Source organism: Martes martes (assembly GCF_963455335.1).
Source record: "Martes martes genome assembly, chromosome: 2".
NCBI classification, from domain to species: domain Eukaryota; kingdom Metazoa; phylum Chordata; class Mammalia; order Carnivora; family Mustelidae; genus Martes; species Martes martes.
The window spans coordinates 35,147,085-35,171,867 of NC_137889.1; the positions used below are offsets into that span (position 1 = coordinate 35,147,085).

General features: G+C 36.1%; 1 protein-coding gene across 1 annotated transcript in view; it reads left to right on the forward strand.

Moving 5' to 3' along the window:
* The window catches only part of LOC308339064 (disintegrin and metalloproteinase domain-containing protein 5-like), a gene marked incomplete at its 5' end in the record, with an annotated part of 157,507 nt that overhangs the window by 63,674 nt on the left and 69,050 nt on the right, over positions 1 to 24,783 (forward strand). Inside the window, 2 exons of the mRNA XM_080797436.1 lie at positions 5,640 to 5,776; positions 21,124 to 21,313. Coding sequence (XP_080653562.1) covers positions 5,640 to 5,776; positions 21,124 to 21,313 — 327 coding nt within the window. The remainder of the gene's footprint in view (positions 1 to 5,639; positions 5,777 to 21,123; positions 21,314 to 24,783) is intronic.

Sequence of the window (24,783 nt, forward strand, 5' to 3'; positions counted from 1 at the left end):
ATATCAGTATAAAATTAAAATACAAATGTAAAAATAAATTATTTTTGTTTATACCAGCAACAGTTTGAAGATTAGATTTCAGAAAGATAGCTACCGATCATAATATTCTAAGTGCTTTTTTTAAAGTGAAGAATTGAAAAAAATTAAAGAATTACTTCCTTGAATATGGTGACTTTAGTAGTATTAAATATCTTGAAGTCAAGATAGTTAAAGTCCTCCAGCTTTGTTCTTTGTGAATACTATGTTGTCTGTATATAACTTTGCATACTTATATAGATTTTAAAAGCGGCTTTTCTGTTTATACACAGACAAACAAGCAGACAGACACAGAGGCCTACTTAAATTTTGGTAGGGATGGTGTGTAATTTATGAATGAATTAGGGGAAAATTGTTGTAACAACATTGGATCTTCCAGTGTCCACTAACATGGTTTATCTCTCCATTTACTGATGTCTTTAAAAAGTTCTTTGTAGAGCTTTCACATCTCCTGCTAAATTTATTCATAGCTATTTTATATATCTTGATGTTGTGACTGGTATTGATTGTAAAATTCATCCTCCAGTTTTTCACTGCTAGTGTATACATATGTGGTCTATTTTTATATATTTTTGTATATATAATCTTGCTGAGTTTATATATGAGATCTATTATTTTTTCCAGATTTAATGAGATATAATTGACATATAACATTGTTTAAAAGTACGGCATAATGATTGATATATATGTGTATGTTGTGAAATGTTTTCACAGTTAGGTTAGTGAACACATCCATCATCTCACACAGGTGCCATTTGTGTGTGTGTGTGTGTGTGTGTGTGTGTGTGTGTGATAACAACCTTTAAGTTCTACTCTCTCAGGAACTTTCAAATATACAATACAATATTGTTAACTACAGTCATTATGCTGTACGTATGCTGTACGTATCCTCAGAAACTAGCAGATTGTACTCTTTAACCATTTTCACTCATTCCCACCCCTAGCAACCAACAATCTGTTCTCTGTTTCTTGGAGTTTGGTTGTGCTAGACTCCACATATAAATGAGATCATATAGTACTTGTCCTTCTCTGCCAGACTAATTTGACTTAGTGTAATGCCCTTGAGATTCACCCATGTTGTCCAAATGATAGGATTTCCTTCTTTTTTGTGACTGAATATCACAATTCATTATCCATTCATCTGTCAGTGGACACTTAGGTTTTTACTGTATCATATCTTGGCAATTGTGAATAGGGCTGCAATGAACATGGGGTACAAATATAGCCTTGAGAGAGAGGTTTTATTTTTTTCCAGATATATATACCCAGAAGTGGAATTGATGATTCATATAATAGCTCTATTTTTAATTTTTTCAGGAATCTCCATAATGTTTTCCATAGTGGTGGTACCGATTTACATTCTTATCAGCAATGTACAAGGGTTCCATTTTCTCCATCAGCATGTATTATCTCTTGTCTCTTTGATAATAGTCATTCTAATAGGTGTGAGGTGATATCTCGTGCAATGATTAGTGATGTTGAGCATGTATCTCTCCATATATCTGTTGTCCATTTGGATATCCTCTTTGGAGGCATCTCTATTCAGGTCCTTTGAACATTTCTCTCTCTCTTTTTTTAAAGGTTTCATTTATTTGAGAGAGAGAGGGCTGGGGAGAAGCAGAGGGAGAGGGACAAGCAGACACCATGATGAGCACAGAGCCAACATGGGGATTGATCTCACAACCCTGACATCATGACCTGAGCTGAAATCAAGAGTTGGATGCCCAACCAACTGAGCCACCCAGGCCCTCCCCTTCGACCATTTCTTAATTAGTTGGTGTTTGGTAGTGAGTTATATGAGTTTCTAATATATTTGGGATATTAACCCCTTATCAGATCTATAGTTTAAAAATATTTTTTTCCTAATCTCTAGGTTGTGTTTTCATTTTTTTGATTGGTTCTTTTGCTGTACAAAACCTTTTTTTTTAAAAAAGATTTTGTTTATTTTTTTAGAGAGAGAATGAGAGAGAGCAAGTGAGCATGAGAAGGGGGAAGGCCAGAGGGAGAAGCAGACTTGCTGCTAAGCAGGGAGCCCAATGCAGGACTCTATCGTGGGACTCCAGAATCATGACCTGAGCTGAAGGCAGTTGCCCAACCAGCTAAGCCACCCAGGAGCCCCTGTACAAAACCTTTTATATTAATGAAGTTTTAGTTTGTTGTTTTGGTGTCATATCCATAAAATCATTACCAAGACTAGTGTCAAAAGAGATTTTTTTCATTATGTTTTCTAAGATTTATGATTTTACTTCTTACATTTAAGTATTTAGTTCATTTTGAGTTCATTTTTGTTAAGTTGTATGAGATAGGACTCCAGTTTCATTATTTGCTTATTTTCAATACTATGTTAAATGAAAGTAGTAGGAATGGGACCCGTGTGTTGTTTTTGATCTTAGAAGAAAAGCTCTCAGTTTTTCACCTTTGAGTATGTAAACTGGGGGTTTGTCAAATATGGCCTTTATAATGTTAAGGTATGTTCCCTCTATACCCACTTTGTTGAGAGATTTTAATCATAAATGGATGTTGAATTTTGTCTATTTTCTATTCATTGTCCCTAGTTTCTTAGTTCTTTTTAAAACCTTCTCCTCTCTCTTTTTTTTTTTTTTGCCTTCCGTGATTTTAATTGTATTATCTCATAGTATTCCATTTCCTCTCCTTTCTTAGCATATAAATTATATTTTTAAAAAACTCCTGGGGCACCTGGGTGGCTCAATGAGTTAAAGCCTCTGCCTTCGGCTCAGGTCATAATCTCAGGGTCCAGGGATTGAGCCCCGCATTGGGCTCTCTGCTCAGCAGGGAGCCTGCTTCCTCCCTCTCTCTCTCTGCCTGCCTCTCTGCCTACTTGTGATCTCTGTCTGCCAAATAAGTAAATAAAATCTTAAAAAAACCCCACAAAACTCCCTAAGCAGTTGTCCTAGAGTTTATAGTATACATTTACAACTAATTTAATTGTAGTCTATTTGAATTAACTAGACTAATCTAACTGAATTAAAGTAGAACTAACCTAGTTTATTTTCATCAGGTATTGGAAGACATACAGACATGGTATTGATTGTCATGCAGGAAGAAGTGTAACATACATTTCCCTAGAAACAGAAGGCATACCTGCAGGGTCCATATGAGGGGCCATATGAGGGTTATTTAGGCAGCATAGGGAACATGGGGGAAACATGGATAAGAGCCTCTGTTATTTCTTTAGGGAGGGATTGGTAAGGCAAAGTAAGCTGTCTTAAGATTGGCTAGTTTGAATAATTTCAGCAGGCTTTCTTGCGTAGAGGCTGTACCTAGTTTTCTGGTACCTGTCTCTGATGTGATTTTGGCAAGTGGAGAGTGGCCTAGGGTATGTGAGCCTGATAAAGGGATGGTATGGCATATGGGCTCTAGGTTGATTGGTTTGCATATAAAAGGAACACTTGCTGGTAAGTTTTTTATGATCTTAATTGGGTAACTCTGGGAGAGACAAACTAGCATTGGAAAGACCCTGGATATGAAAGCATCAGAATATAGAAGATCAAAGGCATCATTAATACAATTAGCCCATTAATATAATTTGATTCATATTACCAAATTTTAGTGGTGATAAAAGAGGAGACTTTTACAGAGTAGGGCATAAGTTGTGCTAAACAGCATAGAAAACATTTTATTATGAGAGTAAAAGAAAGAAACTTAGAAGTATAAGGTATCCTTATAGGGCAGTACATAACTAAATTAAAGTAGCTCATATATAGTGACTCTTTATATACATGAAGGCAAGACATATCATGGATCATGGATGCCTTCTCTGAACTGTTCTTTACTTTCCACCTGCTTACAGTGCTGAGCCTGGGTCATCAGGAATCTATCACTTTTTTAAAGACTTATTTTTCAGAACAGTTTTAGGTTCACCACAAAACTGAAGGGAAGGTACACAGATTACCTATATACTACCTGCCCCCACACATGAACAGCCTCCCCCATTATCCACATCCTTCACCAGAAGGATATATGTTTTACTAAGGATGAACCTACATTGACCCATCAAGATCACTCAAAGCCCATAGTTTACCTTAGGGTTCGGTCTTGGTGTTATACATGAGTTTAGGCAAAAGATGATAGGTATCCATCATCATGGTATTATTTTATGAAGTATTTTCACTGCCCTAAAAATCCTCTGTGTTCTGCTTGTTAATTTCTCCCCTCTCTGCCTGCAACCATGGATATTTTTTTAGAGAATTTTTAAAAAATTTATTTATTTGACAGAGAGAGATCACAAGTAGGCAGAGAGGCAGGCAGAGAGAGAGGGGGAAGCAGGCTCCCCGCTGAGCAGAGAGCCTGATGCGGGGCTCGATCCCAGGACCCTGAGATCATGACCTGAGCTGAAGGCAGAGGCCTTAACCCACTGAGCCACCCAGGTGCCCCTATGGATATTTTTATTGTCTTCACAATTTTGTTTTTTCTGGAATCTCTTGTCTTTAGAATCATACAGTATGTAGCCTTGCCCTTTTCACTTACTAATATGCACTCAAGCTTTCTCCGTTTCTTTTCATGACTTGATAGCTCATTTTTTTTAAGTGCTGAATAATATTCCATTGTCTGAAATGTGCCACAGTTTATTTATCTGTTCACCTACTGAAGGATATCCTGGTTTCTTGCGAGTTTTGGGAATTATGAATGAAGCTTCTATAAACATCTTTGTGTAGAAATTGGAAATGATCCAAAGGAGAACAGTAATACCTACTGAGGGTTATTAATTTTCTATTGCTATGTAACCAATTATATCAAAACTTAGCAGATGAAAACAACTCAGTTCTGTGGGTAGTGAATCTAAGTGGGTGAAGTTAAGGTGTCAAGTAAGGCTATAGTTATCTCAGGGTTCAATATGGAGAGAATTTGCTTTCAGACTTAGTCATTTGGCTGTGGCAGACCTCCTAAAATCTGTTTCCAAACTTGTGCCTGTGTGTCTCTCTACAGGCCTACTTCATGCTGTCATAGCTGATTTCACCTAGAGAGCTTGAGTGAGACATAGAGTCCAAGAAGTCAGTCTTTTATTTTTTCTTTTAATTTTTTTCTTTTACTACATCCCACAGGAAATTGAGAAATCAGTCTTTTTATAATCCATCTTAGAAATGATGGCCATCTGTTTTGCTACATTTAGTTAATTAGAAGCAAGTCAATAAATTCATCCTACAGAACAGAGTAGGAATACCAAGAACATGAATGCCAGGAGGCAGATTCTTTGTGACCCATGCTAGAGGCTGCCTACTACAAAGAGAATATAAAATTGACTATTAAAACAAAAGATTTAAGTCATTTTGTTTAAAATAACACAAAGAAGCAATATAGTGTGGTGTTTGAGACTATTAGATTAGTTAAAGAAGCTGGTATTGTCATTAAGTATTAGTATTTTGAAATTAAACTATTGTGTTCACTCATCCATATTTAATAAATCTATAATCCACATGCATCTACATAAGCTTCTTGCATTGATTTTAAAAAATGAGTTTTATGTACTAATTTTTTATTATAATATTATTTAGCATAGAATACACTAATTTTTTATTATAGTAAATTTATTATAGTATAGTTTGGGCTTCCTAGCTAACTCTTTTCTTCTTCCTTATATTTAGTATCCAGAGGGTTTATCCTTGGAGTCATACACTACTAGCATCGTGCAGTTGCTTGGCTTTAATCTGGGATTGAGTTATGATGATCCTGACACTTGCTATTGTTCAGGAGATGTTTGCACAATGTCACCTAAAGCAGTGTAAGATAATTTTCTTTATTGTACCTATTCCTTTATTCTTTATTGTACCTATTCCTTTAAAAAGGTTTTTGTTTTGTTTTTGTTTTTGTTTTTTGGTTAGGAGCTTTTATACTTCTATTAACTGAACTGAAGTAATTAAGCAATTACAGAACTCTATACCCAACAACTACAGAAGACATTCTTTTCAAGTAAAATGGAATATGCGCCAAAATAGGTCCAACACTCTCCCAGTCCTCTCCATTGCTGGTGAAATTCTCTTCCCCCTTCCTACATTCTGTAGTCTGGCTTCTATCTTTCTTCCCTGGCCAGATTGAAAGCAACGTGAAGGGGAAAAGCCATATGAATTGTGTAATTTCAGTGACTTTGCATAAAGCTAAATGCTTTGATATTTGCATTTAAAACTGGCCTTGTACAGTATAAGGATGGACAGTATAATTCATATTAATAATTAAATTTTTATTCAGAAAGACATTAAATTGTAAATAATTCCATGACTCATTGAGAGAGAGGCTCCTGAAGAAAGGAAAAAACTTTTTATTTTAGTGCCATAGTAATGTATTTTACCTACTTTATAAATAGGGGGCCCTATGTTTCCATTTTGCTTGGGTTCCCACAAATTATGTGGCCAGTCCTGGTTATCCACACCAAGATTTGGTGTGCTCAGTATGTTCAATTTGAATAATTTTAATTGGTATGTGGTATAGCCTTATATTGGTTTTAATCTGCATTTCCCTCTAAACGAATGATATTGAATGGTGTTGAACATATTTTCATGCTTAATAGATTTGTATATCTTCTTTGAAGAACATCTTATTCAAAAATTTTGTCCATTCTAAAAAATGAAAATAGAGATTTTCACACTTTCACTGTGTTGTAAGAATTGTTTATATTTTCTGGCTATGAGTTCTTTACCAGATACATGATTTTCAAATATTTCTTCCTTATAGTGCCTTTTTTGAGAAAAAGTTTTAATTTTGATGAAGTATAGTTTATCAATTTTTTATGCATCATGGCTTAATAGCTCTTATATTCAGTTTTATGATACACTGTGAGTTAATTTTTGTATATATGTTTAAGTTCATTTTTATTTTTGCTATGTGGATTTCCAGTTATCTCTTGCAATTTTTTGAAAAGAGCATTCTTTCCCCCACTTAATTGTCTTGGCAACTTTGTAAAAATCAATTGACCATAAATGTATGGATTTTTTATTGTAATTGCTATTTTATATCATTAATCTGTATGTCTACCCTTATGGGAAAGAATACAGTTTTTATTACTGTAGCTTTATACTGCATTTTGAAATGAAGTGCTGTAAGTCCTACATTTTTCATTTTTCCAATAATTGTTTTGGTTATTCTAGGTCTTTTGCATTTTCATATGCATTTTATTATTGGCTTTCTAATTTTTATGAAAATTCCTGCTAAGATTTTTCTAAGTATTCCATTGTTTAATTGCATAGGTCAATAATGGGAGAATTGCCATCTAAACAATGTCAAGTATTTTGATCCTTGAATATGATATATAGCTTTATTGATTTGGGTCTTCTTTAATTTTTCTCAGCCATGTATTTTTTTTACAGTTTACATTTATTGTTTTGTTAAATATATCCTTAAATTTTTTTTTTACTATTATGAATAGCATTGTCTTAATTTAATTTTCAGATTTTTCATTGCTAGCTCATTTTCTGTACTGCCAATCCAGTGGAAGTCTTTTCTGGTAGGCAAGTTACATTACTGGGTTCCTCTGTCAGTATTAGTCTGGCTCAATACCTAATCAATTCTGGGGTTAACTCTGAGAAGGACGTGAGGTGAAGCCAGAACAGTATAGGTTAACTTACAACCCCTTTCTGCGGTTTTCCCGTCATCCAACTGTGTAATTTCTGGCCAGGGGTTCCAGGCTTTAAATAATTTGTGTTTAATTTCTACACAACTTTACCATCTGCAAGAATTTAAAAAGTCACATTCTCTGTTCAGCAGTTGATGCTGGGATCCATATTTAGTTTTATAAGCTTTTCCTTGTTTTAGTTTTGTTTTGAGTTTTTGGCTCATAAATTTTATTTGTTTGTTGATAAGAAATGTAAGAGTGGATCTTTAATAAATTTCAGTTTAGTTCTGTAATGTCAAGAACTTAAAAATTAAGGGACTTGCGTGGCTCAGTTAATTAAGCATCTGACTCTCGATTTTGGCTTGGGTCATGATTTCAGGATTGTGAGATTGACCCCAGTTCTATTCCACATTGGGTGTGGAGCTGCATAAGATTCTCTCTCTCTGGGGGAGGGGTCATTGTATGTTTGTGGGGAAGAGTTAAGATGGCAGAGAAGGGGGACCCTCAGATAGTCTAATCCCTCAAACATAGCTAGATAGTTACCAAATCATTCTGAACACCCAAGAAATTAATTGGAGTTCTGAGAGAAAAAAAATCTGCAAGCCTGTAAGTAGAAAAGTGACCACCTTTTGGAAGGTAGGAGGTGTATAAGTTCTTGGGGTAGATATAGCTGTGGATCCACCAGTGGAGAAGGATCCTATTTATGGCTGCTTTTGTAAAGTATTGGAAACTGCAGAGCATAAAATCTGAACCTTTGGAAGTTTATTACTAACTGAATGTACCTGGCTTAAATGTGCTCAAGTTGTGAAGATGGGTAGAATCCCAGGAGTGACAGTGTGGTTTGAGGATCCTCTGGGTGACAGGAAGAGTGGGTGGTGCCAAGATGATGTGCTATTTCCAAGCATGGGAACCAGGAAGCCAGAGGAGAGCAGTTGGTCTTCGTGCTGGCTTTCTGCTATAATCTGAACTGCCTTATGTTCACATGACCACTTTCCTGGGATTGGCCAGCAAACATGGTGAGACCCTCCACAAGCGGAACAGTGCAGGGCCACACCACAGGAGTCCCTGAAATTTGGAGGTTGTTTTTTTTTTTTTTTCCCTTTTTTTATATTACATTAGTCACCATACAGTACATCAGTAGTTTTTGATGTAGTGTTCCATGATTCACTGTTTATGTATAACACCCAGGGCTCCATGCAATATGTGCCCTCCTTAATACCCACCACCTGGCTAACCCATCCCTTCACCCCCCTCCTCTCTAAAACCCTCAGTTTTTTTCTCAGAGTGCATAGTCTCTCATGGTTCATCTCCCCCTCCAATTCCCCCCCTGCCCCGCCTTCCTTTTTCCCTACCTTCTCCTAATGTCCTCCATGCTATTCCTTATACCCCACAAATAAGTGAAACCATATGATAATTGACTCTCTCTGCTTGACTTATTTCACTCAGCATAATCTCTTCCAGCCCCGTCCATGTTGATACAAAAGTTGGGTATTCATCCTTTCTGATGGCTGACTAATATTCCATTGTATATATGGAGCACATCTTCTTTATACTTCCATCTATTTTTCTTTTTTTTTTGATGAATAATTGGGACTTTTATTTTTTTAATTTTTTATTTCTTTTCAGCATAACAGTATTCGTTGTTTTTTCACCACAGCCAGTGCTCCATGCAATCCATGCCCTCCCTAATACCCACCACCTGGTTCCCCCAACCTCCCACCCCCCACCCCTTCAAAACCCTCAGGCTGTTTTTCAGAGTCCATAGTCTCTCATGGTTCACCTCCCCTTCCAATTTCCCTCAACTCCCTTCCATCTATTGAAGGGCATCTCAGCTCTTTCCAGTTTGGCCATTGTGGACATTGTTGCTATGAACATTGGGGAGCATGTGGCCCTTCTTTTCACTATATCTGTATCTTTGGGGTAAATGGTGGAATTGCTAGGTCATAGGGTAGCTCTATTTTTTAATTTTTTGAGGAACCTCCACACTGTTTTCCAAAGTAGCTGTACCAAATTACATTCCCACCAACAGTGTAAGAGGATTCCCCTTTATCCACAACCTCTGCAACCTTTCTTATCTCTTGCCTTGTCAATTTTTTCCATTCTAACTGATGTAAAATGGTGTCTCAGTGTGGTTTTGATTTGAATTTCTGTGATGGCTAATGATGATGAACATTTTTTTCATGTATCTGTTAGCCATTTGTATGTCTTCTTTGGAAAAATGTCTGTTCATGTCCTCTGCCCAATTTTTGACTTGATTACTTGTTTTTGGGGTGTTGAGTTTGAGAAGTTCTTGATTATCAGCCATCTGTCTGTAGTGTCATTTGCAAACATCTTCTTCCATTCTGTGGGTTGCCTATTTGTTTTATTGACTGTTTCCTTTGCTGTGTGGAAGCTTTTTATCTTGATGAAGTCCCAAAAGTTCATTTTTACTTTTGTTTCCTTTGCCTTTGGAGACGTGTCTTGAAAGAAGCCGCTGTGGCCAATGTCGAAGAGGTTACTGCCTATGTTCCCCTCTAGGATTTTGATGGATTCCTGTCTCACATTGAGGTCTTTCATCCATTTAGAGTTTATCTTTGTGTATGGTGTAAGGGAATGGTTGAGTTTCATTCTTTTGCATGTGGCTATCCAATTTTCCCAGCACCATTTATTGAAGAGACTGTCTTTTTTCCACTGGATATTTTTTTCCTGCTTTGTCAAAGATTATTTGACCATAGAGTTGAGGGTCCATATCTGGGCTCTCTACTCTATTCTTTTGGTTTGTGTGTCTGTTTTTGTGCCAGTACCATGCTGTCTTGGTGATCACAGATTTATAATATAGCTTGAAATCAGGCAGTATGATGCCTGTAGGTTTGATTTTCTTTTTTCAACATTTCCTTGGTGATTCAGGGTCTTTTCTGGTTCCATACAAATTTTAGGATTGTTTGTTCCAGCACTTTGAAAAATGCCTATAGTATCTTGATTGGAATGGTATTGAAAGTACAGATTTCTCTGAGCAGCATAGACATTTTAACAATGTTTATTCTTCTGATCCATGAGCATGGAATGTCTTTCCATCTTTTTGTGTCTTCTTCAATTTCTTTCATGAGTGTTCTGTAGTTCCTCAAGTGTAGATTTTTACCTCTTTGGTTAGGTTTATTTCAAGGTATCTTATGGTTTTTGGTGCTATTGTAAATGGAATTAATTACTTAATTTCTCTTTCTACAGTTAGTGTATGGGAAAGCAACTCATTTCTGTGCATTGATTTTGTATCCTGCCACATTACTGAATTGCTCTATGAATTGTAGTAATTTGGGGGTGGACCTTTTGGGTTTTCCACATAAAGTATCATGTCATTTGTGAAGAGAGAGTTTGACTTCTTCTTTGCCAGTTTGAATACCTTTTATTTCTTTTTGTTGTCTGATCACTGAGGCTAGGACTTCTAGTACTATGTTGAACAATAGTGGTGAGAGTGGGCGTCCTTCTCATGTTTCTGATCTTGAGAGAGAAAGGCTCTCAGCTTTTCCCCATTGAGAATGATATTTGCTGTGGGTTTTTCATAGGTGGGTTTTATGAAATTGAGGAATGTTCCCTCTATCCCTATTCTCTGAAGAGTTTTAATCAGGAAAGGATGCTGTATTTTATCAAATGCTTTTTCTGCATCAATTGAGAGGACCATATTATTTCTCTCTCTTCTCTTATTAATGTGTTCTATCAAACTGATTGATTTGTGAGTGTTGAACAGCTCTTCATCCCAGGGATAAATCCCAGTTGGTCATAGTAGATGATCCTTGTAATGTACTGCTGGATCCTATTAGCTAGGATCTTGTTGAGAATTTTGGCATCCGTATTCCTTAGGTATATTGGTCTGAATTTCTCCTTTTGATGGGTTCTTTGCCTTGGTTTGGGGATCAAGGTAACGTTTGCCTCATAGAATGAGTCTGGAAGTTTTCCTTCTGTTTCTATTTCTTGAGACAGCTTCAGGAGGAGAATAGGTATTATTTCTTCTTTGAATGTTTGGTAGAATTCTTCCATGGAATCCTTCAGTTCCTGGATTCTTGTTTTTTGGGATGTTTTTGATCACTGCTTCAATCTCGTTACTGGCTATTGGTCTGTTCAGGTTATCAGTTTCTTCCTGTTTCAGTCTTGGTAGTTTATAGGTTTCCAGGAATGCATCCATTTCTTCCAGGTTGCTTAATTTATTAGCATATAGTTATTAAAAAATTCTAATGATTGTTTCTATTTCCTTGGTGTTCATCATGATCTCTCCCCTTTCATTCATAATTTTGTTAATTTGGGTTCTCTCTCTTCTTTTTGGTAAGTTTCGCCAGTGGTTTATCACTCTTATTAATTCTTTCAAAGAACCAGCTTCTAGTTTTGTTGATGTGTTCTACTGTATTTCTGGCTTCTAGTTCACTGATCTCTGCTCTAATCTTAATTATTTTCCTTCTCGTACATGGGCTAGGCTTAATTTGTTGTTGATTTTCCAGTTCTTTAAGGTGTAAAGATAGTTTGTGTACTCAGGATTTTTGTATTTTTTTGAATGAGGCTAGGATGGCTATGTATTTCCCACTTAGGGCTGCCTTTACTGGATCGCATAGGTTTTGGACCAAAATGTTTTCATTCTCATTGGTTTCCATGAATTGTTTAAATTCTTCTACAATTTCCTGGTTGACTCAAACATTCTTGAGCAGAATGGTCTTTAGCTTCCAAGTTTTTGAGTTTCTTCCAAACTTTTTCTTGTGATTGAGTTCCAGTTTCAGAGAATTGTGGTCTGTGAATATGCAGGGAATAATCTCTATCTTTTTGTATCAGTTGCGACCTTATTTGTGACCCAGTATGTGGTCTATTCTGGAGAAAGTTCCATGTGCACTGGAGAAGAATGAGTATTCTGTTGTTTTAGGGTCAAATGTTCTGGATATATCTATGAGGTCCATCTGGTCTAGTGTGTCATTCAGAACTCTTGTTTCTTTGTTGATTTTCTGCTTAGATGATCTGTCTATTGCTGAGAATGGTGTGTTAAGATCCCCTACAATTAATGTATTCTTGTCAATATGTTTTTTTATTATTCTGTTTAACAGTTGCCTTATGTAGTTGGCTGCTCTAATGTTGTGGGCATAGATATCTAGAGTTGTTAGATCTTATTGGATAGACACTTTAAGACAACTGACAGAATGGGAGAAGATATTTGCAAATGACATATCAGGTAAAGGGCTAGTATCCAAAATCTATAAAGAACTTATCAAACTCAACACCCAAAGAACAAATAATCCAATCAAGAAATGGGCAGAGGACATGAACAGACATTTCTGCAAAGACATCCAGATGGCCAACAGAGACATGAAAAAGTGCTCCACATCACTCGGCATCAGGGAAATACAAATCAAAACCACAATGAGATACCACCTCACACCAGTCAGAATGGCTAAAATTAACAAGTCAAGAAATGACAGATGCTGGTGAGGATGCGGAGAGAGGGGAACCCTCCTACACCGTTGGTGGGAATGCAAGCTGGAGCAACCCCTCTGTAAAACAGCATGGAGGTTCCTCAAAAAGTTGAAAATAGAGCTATCCTATGAGCCAGCAATTGCACTACTGGGTATTTACCCTAAAGATACAAATGTAGTGATCCAAAGGGGCATGTGCACCCGAATGTTTATGACAGCAATGTCCACAAGAGCCAAACTATGGAAAGAACCTAGATGTCCATCAACAGATGAATGGATAAAGAAGATGTGCTGTATATATAGATATCTATAGATCTATATCTATAGATATATAGATATATCTATATATAGATATATAGATATATCTATAGATATCCAGAACCTATATATATATATATCGATATCTATCTATCTATCTATCTATCTATATATCTATATATAGGTTCTGGAAAGACTTATTTTGCTAAGCATAATACCCTCTAGTTCCATCCACGTCATCGCAAATGTGTGTGTGTGTGTGTGTGTGTGTGTGTGTGTGTGTATCTCTCTATATATAGAGAGATACACACACATATATATAGATATCTATCTATATATATATAGATATGTATATATCTCTCTATCTCTCTCTCTATATATGTATATCTCTCTATATATCTATATATAGATACACACATATATATAGATATCTATATATCTATACACACACACACACACACAATAGAATACTATGCAGCCATCAAAAGAAATGAAATCTTGCCATTTACGATGACATGGATGGAACTAGAGGGTATTATGCTTAGCGAAATAAGTCAGAGAAAGACAATTATCATATTATCTCCCTGATATGAGGAAGTTGAGAGGCAACCTGGGGGATTTGGGGAGTAGGAAAAGAATAAATGAAACAAGATAGGATCAGGAGGGAGACAAACCATAAGAGACTCTTAATCTCACAAAACAAACTGAGGGTTGCCTGGGGTAGGGGGGCTAGGGAGAGGGTCGTTGGGTTATGGACATTGGGGAAGGCATGTGCCATGGTGAGTGCTATGAAGTGTGTAAACCTAGTGATTCACAGGCCTGTACTCCTGGGTCAAATAATACATTATATGTTGATAACAAAATAAAAAATAAAAAAAGAATGATATGTTGTCCTTCTGTATCTCTAACTTCAGTCTTTAGCTTAAAATCTAATTTGTCTGATATGAGGATTGCTACCCCAGCTTTCTTTTGAGGTCCATTTCCATGAAGGATGGTTCTCCATTCCTTCATTTTCAGTCTGGATGTATATTTAGGTTCAGAATAAGTCTCTTGGATTCAGCATATGGGTGGGTCCTGTCTTTTTATCTAATCTGCAACCCCGTGTCATTTTATGGGAGCATTTAGGCCATTCACATTGAGAGTGATTATTGAACGATATGATTTATTGTCATCATGTTGCCTGGGAAGTCCTTGTTTCTATAGATTGCCTCTGTAAATTTTTGTACTATATCACTCTTGGGGTCTTTCTCCTTTTATAGAACCCCTCTTAATATTTCTTGTAGGGCCAGCTCAGTGGTCACATACTTCAGTTTTTTCCCATCCTGGAAGTTCTGTATCTCTCCATCCATTCTGAATGACAGCCTTGCCAGATAAAGTATTCTTGGCTGTATGTTCTTCTCATTTAGTACACTGAGTATGTTTTGCTAGCCCTTTTTTGGCTTTCTGGATCTCTGTGGATAGGTCTGACATTATTCTGGTATTCCTCCCTTTGTACATAAGGCGTCTCCTCCCCCTAAATGCCGTTAAGATGGTTTCCTTCGTTCTAAGATTTGCAAGTTTTACTATTACATGCCAGGGCATCAATCTGTTCCCCTTGCTCTTGAGCGGGGGTCCTCTCTGCCTCTAGGACAAAAATGATTGTTTCATTCCCCTGATTAGGGAGGTTCTTAGCTACAATTTGGTCAAATATATCTTCTAGTCATCTCTCTCTCCACCCCCTCAGGGATCCCAATAATTCTGACATTGGAATGTTTCATGGCGTCATTTATTTCTCTAATTCTGTTTTCATGGGTTCTAAGCTGTTTGTTCCAGGCCTCCTTCTGATCCTTCTTTTCTATCAGTTTTTCTTCTAGATCATCTATTCATTCTTCTGTCTCATTTATCCTGTCAGAATATCTAGATTAGATTGGATCTCACTGATAGCATTTTCAAGTTCTGCCCCTTAGAGAATATATGTTGCCATTAATGGTTTTCTCCATCCTAGCAATTGTCTGCATAACTGAAGTCTATTTCCAACATCTTGGTTAAGTCCATATCCATTAGTTCTGTGACAGAGGTCACAGTCTCTGAGTCTTTCCTATTTTTGTGGTTCCCCCTCTTAGTTGTTCTGTTGAGGGGTGGTTGAGGGAATGCACAGAATCCAAATTGTTGACCACACCCTAAGCAAAATGCAAGATGAGTTTTATAGGGACCTTAAGGTCGTTGGCCTCTTGTTCTTCCAGCCTGTCTTTTAGGGGAGGGGCCTGCCACATTATTACTCAGGCAACCCTGTTTGGGCAAAATTGCCCTGTCCCTGTGGTGAGGGATGGGCTCAGTGAAAACTGGTTTTGGAGGCCTTTGTTCTCTGGCAGCTTTCCCTGTCTCTTCCAAGAGTCAGAGCAGAAGTGACCATATCCAGACCTTTGCCTCAGAACAGAGAGATCACAGTCTGTTCTTTAGTGAACTTTCCAGGCTACACTGTCTCTGTTACTGTCTGTGCTGCTAAAAACTGCAGCATCCTGAGTTGTGTGCCCCACAGCAGCACTCCCAGATGTTGCTTCCAGGTCAAGGCACATCTCTGTCCGTTGTGCTTTTAAAACCGCCAGCCACCCCCAGTTCACACGCATGCCCCCACAGCTCCAGGTTTCAATCTGGGGGGCTGCTCTTAAATGCTTTTCCCATCACTACTAGTTCAGGAGTTTGTACCTGGTCCCCAGCATGGGAGGGTTTTGTGCTCCTGCAGCACAGGAACCTGGAGGCTTCCTCCCCCTTCCATTTATCTTCTGATATCTGCCCGCAGAATCATGGCTCCCTGCTTCATACCTCGAGATCAACTGCTGGAGATATTCTGTTTATAGAGATCCAGATATATCTTCTTGCATCTCAGATTGATTTGGGTGATATGGGTGTTCAGAGTAGTCTGGTAGATATCCAGCTCAGTCCAGGGGACTGATTGAAGTAGGGTTCCCTACTCCTCTGCCATCTTTGCAACATCCTGAAATTTGGAGTTTTGAAACTTGGTCACATGCCTGAGATAAAATGTCTTGGACATGGGAAACATGAGCATAAGGTTCAGATGGAAACAGAGGACACAAGTAGACTTATTGCTCTTCTATGGGGGTTCACTGAAGAGTAGAGGTGCAAACTTTCAGCTCAGAGGCTAGAGAGCAGGGCACAGTAATTTTTATCCTGACCATTGGTGCTGAAAGCCTTCAGGAAAACAACAACAATAACAACAACAACACAGCACCATCTAATGAAGGCTATAACCACATACACCTAGCCCTGCAGCCCCCTTGTGCCCTGGGTACACATTCCCACAGAAACAAGTCACCCTGAGAATCAGCATAGCTGGCCTCTCCCCCAGAAGACCAGCACAACCAATTAGCATGCACCAAAGTTATTAAACACTGAGTGCTGCAGGCTTTAGGTTAAGGGGAAATAGGATGTAGCTTTCTTTTTCCTTTTATTCCTCTATTGTTATTTTCATTTATTGTATTTTCCAATTCCTTTTAAAATCTTTTATTATTTATTAATATTTATATTTACATATGCATACAATTTTTTGTTTAATTTAATTTCATTTTATTTTTTTATTTTGGGACACAGTTTAACAAGCCGACCGAAACACACACTCAGTATTTTTTTTTCTTTTTTTGTTTTTGTTTTTCTTGTCCCTCCACCCTTTTTGTTTTACTTTACTGTTATTATTTTTTGTTCTTTTTCCTCTTTTTTTTCTTTTCTGGACAAAATGATGAGATGGTGGAATTCACCCCAAAAGAAAGAGCATGAAGTAGAACTCATGGTCAGAGATTTAATCAATACAGATATAAGATATCTGAACTATAATTTAAAACAACAGTTATATGGATACTAGCTGGGCTTGTAAACAACATAGAAGACACTAAAGAATCCCTTACTATAGAGATGAAAGAAGTAAAATCTAGACAGGCCAAAATTAAAAATGCTAAGCAAGATGTAATCGCAAGTGGAGCCATAAACACAAGGATGGATGAAGCAGAAGAGTGAGTCAGTGACATAGAATATAAAATTATAGAAAATAATGAAGCTGAAAAGAGGGGGTAGAGAAAACTATTAGATCATGGAGTTAGACTTGGGAAACTCAAAAATTCCATAAAGTGATGATATCATATCATAGGAGTACCAAAAGAAGAGCAAGCAGGGGGGGGGGAAAAGGACAGAAGGTTTATTTGAACAAATCATAACTGAGAACTTCCCTAATCTTGGGAGGGAAACAGGCAATCAAATCTAGGAGGCACAGAGAACTCCTCTCAAAGTTAGCAAAAACAGATCAATACCATGACAGATCAATACCATGACATACCATAGCAAAACTTATAAAACCTGAAAGACTCCATCAAAAATTACTAGAACTCATACAGGAATTCAGCAAAGTGGCAAGATATAAAATCAATGCACAGAAATTACTTGCATTTCAATATACTAAGAATGAGGAAGAAGAACAAGAAATCAAAAAATTGATCCCATTTATAATTACATCAAAACCCATAAGATACCCAAGAATGGACCTAACCAAAGAGATAAAGGATCTGTACTCTGAAAACTGTAAAACACTTATGAAAGAAATTGAGGAAGACACAAAAAATGGAAAAACATCCCATGCTCATGGATTGGAAAAACAAATATTGTTAAAATTCTATACTACCTAAAGCAATCTACATGCTCAATGCAATCTCTATCAAAACAAAACCAGCATTTTCACAGAACTAGAACAAACAATCCTAAAATTTGTATACAACAAGAAAAGACCCTGAATAGCCACAGTTATGTTGAAAAAGAAAAACACACCTGGAGACATCACAATTCCAGACTTCAAGCTGTATTACAAAGCTGTAATCATCAAGACAGTATGACCCTGGCACAAGACAGACATAGATCAATGGAAGAGAATAGAGAACCCAGATATAGACCCTCAACTCTATGGTCAACTTGTCTTCAACAAAGCAGGAAAAAGATCCAATGGAAAGAAGACAGTCTCTTCAAAAAATTGTGTTGGCAAAATTGGACAGCCACACACAGAAGAGTGAAACTGGACCATTTTCTTACACTATACACAAAAATTGACTCAAAATGGATGAAAGACCTAAATTTGGGACAGGAATCCATTAAGATCTTAGAGGAGAACACATGCAGCAACTTCTTTGACCTTGGCTGCAGCAACTTCTTGATAGACATGTCTCCGAAGGCAAGGGAAGCAAAAGCAAAATTGAACAATGGGGACTTCATTGAGATAAAAAGCTTTTGCACATCAAAGGAAACAGTTGACAAAACTAAGACAACCTACCAAATGGAAGAAGATATCTGCAAATGTCTTATAAGATAAAGGGCTAGTATCCAAAATCTATAAGGAATTTATCAAACAACACCCCAAAAACAAAATATCCCATCAAGAAATGGGCAGAAGATATGAACAGGCATTTCTCCAAAGAAAACATACAAATGGCCAACGGACATGAAAAAATGCTGCACCTCACTTAGAATCAGGGAAATACAAATCAAAACCACAAGATACCAACTCAAACCTGTCAGAATGGCTAAAATTAACATGTTAGGAAACAACAGATGTCAGTGAGGATGCAGGGAAAAGGGAACCTTCTTATAGTGTTGGTAGGAATGCAAACTGGTGCAGGCGCTCTGGAAGGCAGTATGGAAGTTTCTCAAAAAAGTTAAAAATAGAATTACCCTACTACCCAGCAACTGCACTATAAGGTATTTATCAAAAGGATATAAAAATAGTGATTTGAAGGGAGGCATGCACCCCAATGTTTATAGCAGCAATGTCCAAATAGCCAGAATATGGGAAGAGCCCAGATGTCCATCAACAGATGAATGGATAAAGAGGATATGGTATATATATAGTGGAATATTACTCAACCATCAAAAGAATGAAATCTTGCCATTTGCAAGTACATGGATGGAACTAGAGGGTATTAGGCTAAGCGAAATACATCAGTCAGAGAAAGACAAATATATGATTTCACTCATATATGGAATTTAAGAAGCAAAACAGATGAACATGGGGAAGGAAAGAAAAAAAATTAAAATAAGATAAAAAAAGAGGCAAACCATAAGAGACTCTTATCTATAGAGAACAAACTGAGGATTGCTTGAGGGGCAGTGAGTAGGAGGATGGGGTAACTGGGTGATGGACATTAAGGAGGGAACTTGATGGAATGAGGACTGGGTGTTATATGCAACTGATGAATTACTAAATTCTATCCCTGAAACAACACACTACATGGTAAATAACTTGAATTTAAATTTTAAAAATCATATTAAAAACACAATTCTCTCTCTCCTTCTCCCTCTGCCCCTCCCCTGCTTTCTCTCTCTTAGAAAAAAAAAGAATTTAAAAATTAAAAAATGGATTGGTTAAAAAATACATGAAAGCATAGTTCATGAAAGTATAATTCGTTTTTGTATATTGACTTTGTGTGGTACACACTTGCTAAACTCATCAGAATTTTCCAATTCTATTTGTTGATTCCTTAAGAATTTCTGTAAACAAAATTTTGTCATCTATGTAGAACACTTTTATTTTTCCTTTTCATCTATTTGTATGTAATTGAATTTGGAATAATTTCAATAACTTTATTGATGTGAGAGTGGATATCTTTGTCTTGTTCCCAGTCTTAAGGGGAAAACGTTCAGTTTTTCATGAAAAGTATGATGCGGACTATAGTTTTTTTCTTTAATAAGCATCTTTTCTTCCAAAGTAGTATCTTTTATTCCCTTGTATATTATGTTGTTTTTTTCCCATCATTTCACCATTCCAGTGTTTCATATATTTTTTTGCCTGATGTTTGTGCTTTTTGCCCTACCAGGCACTTGGTCTACTTTTTACTACATACATTTTGCCTAGGAGAATGCTCAGTAATTATGTTGTAAACAGTGACCAGATCAGCTATTATATTTTCTCATTATTTCATTTTAGCCTTTGATCACTGATTCTATTTCTTTGCTGGTTGTGGGTCTGTTTAGGTTGTCTATTTCTTTCTGTTTCAGTTTTGGTAGTTTATATATTTCTAGGAATGAATACATTTCTTCCATACTGCCTAATTTCTTGGCATATAATTGCTCATAATATTCTCTTATAATTCTTTGTATTTCTTTAGTGTCAAACAACAGGTTTTTACTTCACTGTTCAATTATGTTGAACAAAAGCCCTAAAATGTATTATTAGAATTAATATAAACATGTTCATATTGTCATTAAAAGAATTTTATTATATAAAAATACAAAATATGTTAAATATTGAGGCTTAAAAAACTTAATATTCAATGGTCTGGCATTGGGAAAGTAAATAAAATAAACACAGTTCTTATGTTTAAAGATTTAATGAAGTTCATAAGATAGATAAAAAATAGGTTTTGGGGCGCCTGGGTGGCTCAGTGGGTTAAGCCGCTGCCTTCGGCTCGGGTCATGATCTCGGGGTCCTGGGATCGAGTCCCATATCGGGCTCTCTGCTCAGCAGGAAGCCTGCTTCCCTCCCTCTCTCTCTTTGCCTGCCTCTCTGCTTACTTGTGATCTCTCTCTGTCAAATAAATAAAATAAATCTTTAAAAAAAAATAGGTTTTGTTTAAAACAGGATAGAATGCTATAAAAAGATTTTAGATTTTTTTATTACAAGAATTTTCTTGGTAAAATTTAAAAAGTATGGTAAATCATTAGTATGTTTTGCAATGCAATGAATATTTTTTAAAAATGTGCTTATTTTTTCCCATAATTCTTTTTAAATCTCTTTTCAAAACCCATACATTAGCAGAAATGCAGAGCTATACAGCAATAATTTTTGTCGTATCCATTTTTAAAATATTTTAGGCAGTCTGGGGGTGTAAAGGAGTTTAGCACCTGTAGTTTGGATGACTTTAAATACTTAGCTTCACAATCTGGCTTTGAATGTCTTCAGAAAATCCTTCCTGAAATGCCAGTTTATAAAGAAGCACAAAGGAAAGTATGTGACAATGGAAAATTGGAACATGGTGAAGAGTGTGATTGTGGCATTATAGAGGTTAGTAGAAATTTTTTTGGCTTTTAAAAATTTCCTATATGTATGTGTGTATAGATAAAAAGTATGTGTATATATCTGTATAATAGCTAAAAAAGGTGAGACTTTGTCTTTCAGAAAAATAAATTTGAAAAAGACCTTTGGGGAAGATGGAAGACTTTAAGTTTCCTATTTTGCTATTTTTTGAAGTGGACAGCAAAAGCATTTTAGATAACGTTTAACTTCAGAGATTGCCTTCTGACATTCTTTAGTGTATCTATTTGGAGTGTCAACTCCAAACTCATAATTATTTACCACAAATGTTGTCTAAGGAGCTAAAGAAATATGCTTTTAACAACAAGCAGTAACAAAAACAGGAAAATCTAAAGGCAACAGACTATTACCAGTGAAATAGCAAAATAAATTGCTTGCTATATAAAGTGAAATGTTTTCTGTTGACAGGTGATGCCAATTAAAAGTGTTTTTTAAAAAATCTATCACCTGTAGAAAATACAAAAATGTAGAACTAAGATCAAACCAAAAGAAAGATGAAAGATGATAGAGGAGCTATTGACAATAAAGTAAAGTAGTCACATGGAAACTCTCAAGAGATAGCAATTGTAAAATATGAAACATTATTAAAAATTAATATATATTATTAAAATAAATAATATACAAAGATATATAATACACTATATATTATTATATTATAAATGTTATATATATAAACATATATATAGATATATTATGTATATAATTATATATCATATATAATATATTACATACAATATATATTATCCATATATAATATATAAATATAATAAATATATATAATAAATATATTTTATAACATAAAATATGTTATATCTATATGTAATGGAAAATATTTAAAAGAAGAAGCCAGAGGAGAGTTTACTCTTGAAAAGTTGCAGCTGCAATTAATAAGGATTGTGAGTTTATATCTTTCTAGCATAAGAGTGCTCCTGTAACTCCACAGCTGTGACAGAATTAAATAGCTGTGGAAAACTGCAGCTCTACTGATTCAATGTGAAAGAGAACAGATTTCAAAGATTAGAACCACTGGAAATTTAAGGGGAAAACCCTAAAAGAGAGAGAATTGTGAAAGTGGTAAAACCTAAAATCTGATGATAAATTTTAAACACATTTGGCTGACTGCTAAAATATGCATGGCCTAGACATACCCTATTGGGCAAAAAATGTAGGGTGAGACCCTTGAAAGACAAGGTGTACCAGGTGAGCCCTGTGAGTTTGAGACTGGGACTGCAACTGGAAATTAAAGAGGAATCTTAAGAAACAAAGAAATTACACATAGTTTGTACTCTGAAATCTAAGTGCTATCTCTACCTAAATCCTTGGCTGAATGTCACATTACACCAGGGAATCAGGCTAAAAATTCAGAGGTTTGAAGACATATAAGTTGAGCAGAAATAGCTATAGCACACTGTAGGAGAGATAAAGCTTACAGTCTATACCCAGGTTACTTAATTCCCAATGGGGGAGGGGAAGCATCCAGAAAGATAGCTGAATACAGGCATTATATCATTGTATCTATAATGTTTAACTTACTAACCAAAAATTTACTAGACAGAGAATTATTACAGAAAATGTGAACCATATTTAGGAAAATAAGCAGTTAAGGGAAACTGATTCTGAAAAATCCAAGATATTGTATTTAGCAGATAAAGACTTCACAGTAGTTATTAGTTATTTTGAATATATTAGGAGCATTAAAGGAAATCATGCTCAAATAATTTAAGGAAAAATTATCCTAATGAGTGAGCAGCTAGAGAATCTCAACAGATATATGGTAAACATAAAAAATATAAATTTAAAGTCTACAAGTGAAAAGTAATAAATGAAACAAAACAGAAGCAGAAGAATCAATGAACTTGAACAGAAGCAGAATAATCAATGAACTTGATCAGTGGAACAATAAGAACATACACTCTATGGAACAGAGAGAAAAAGAGTTGAAGAAAAATAACAAAACCTTAGATACCTGAAAGGAAATATTAAGTACCAAATGTAGGTGTAATTGGATTTCAAGATAAAGAAAAGAGAGAGTAGGTGGCAGAAAAAAATCTGCAGGAATAATGCTGATTATTTTCCAGATTTGAAGGAAAACATTTACTTACAGACCCAAGATGCTCAGCATTATAATCTTAGGCAGATAGACACACACACAAAAAAACACACTTCTATACACAGATCAACAAAATCTCCCAAAGTCCTAAGATAAAAAATAAACTTAATTTCAGCCTAAAGAAAGACACATTAGGTACATGATACAATGATACAAAATATAGCTGATTTCTTTTTTTTTTTCCAATTTTTTATTTATTTTCAGCGTAACAGTATTCATTGTTTTTTCACCACACCCAGTGCTCCATGCAATCTGTGCCCTCCCTAATACCCACCACCTGGTTCCCCCACCCTCCCACCCCGCCCCTTCAAAACCCTCAGGTTGTTTTTCAGAGTCCATAGTCTCTCATGGTTCACCTCCCCTTCCAATTTCCCTCAACTCCCTTCTCCTCTCCATCTACCCTTGTCCTCTATATTATTTGTTATGCTCCACCAATAAGTGAAACCATATGATACTTGACTTTCTCTGTTTGACTTATTTCACTCAGCATAATCTCTTCCAGTCCTGTCCATGTTGCTACAAAAGTTGGGTATTCGTCCTTTCTGATGGAGGCATAATACTCCATAGTGTATATGGACCACATCTTCCTTATCCATTCATCCGTTGAAGGGCATCTTGGTTCTTTCCACAGTTTGGCGACCGTGGCCATTTCTTATAACCAATAATGGAGGTCAGTAGACTTTGAAATGACAAACTAAAAGTGCTGAAGGAAAGAAAGTCAAGAACCAGGACTCCTGGGAGGCTCAGTCATTGAGCATCTGCCTTCGGCTGGGGCTCAGGTCGTGGCCCAGCGGTCTTGGGATTGAGCCCCGTATCTGGCTCCCTGCTCAGTGGGGGGCCTACTTCTCCCTCCCCCATTCCCCCTGCTTGTGTTCCCTCTCTGGCTGTCTCTCTGTCAAATAAATAAAATTCTAAAAAACAAAAACAAAAAACCCCCTCTCTCTTTCAAAAAAAAAAAAAGTCAAGAACCAAGCTATCTATATTCAAAGATATTATTCTTTAAAATGGAAATAAATAAAGTTATTCTCAGTTAAGCAAAAGCAGAGAAAATATGTCATAGTAAGCTTGCACTACAGAAAATCTTAAGAACTTAAAATGTTTTAGGCTGAAGGACCAGTGCAGTAGGTGATCAGTCTGATCTATAAGAGGATGAACACAGGAATTGGTAAATATGTGGAGGGATATAAATAATTATATGTATGCTTTTTCTTTTCTGCTCTTAATTTTACAAACAACATTGTATACATGCACAGATATGTAAATACATATACTTATTCACTATGCATTCATATGTACATAATACATATATGAACATATAAATGTATATTTG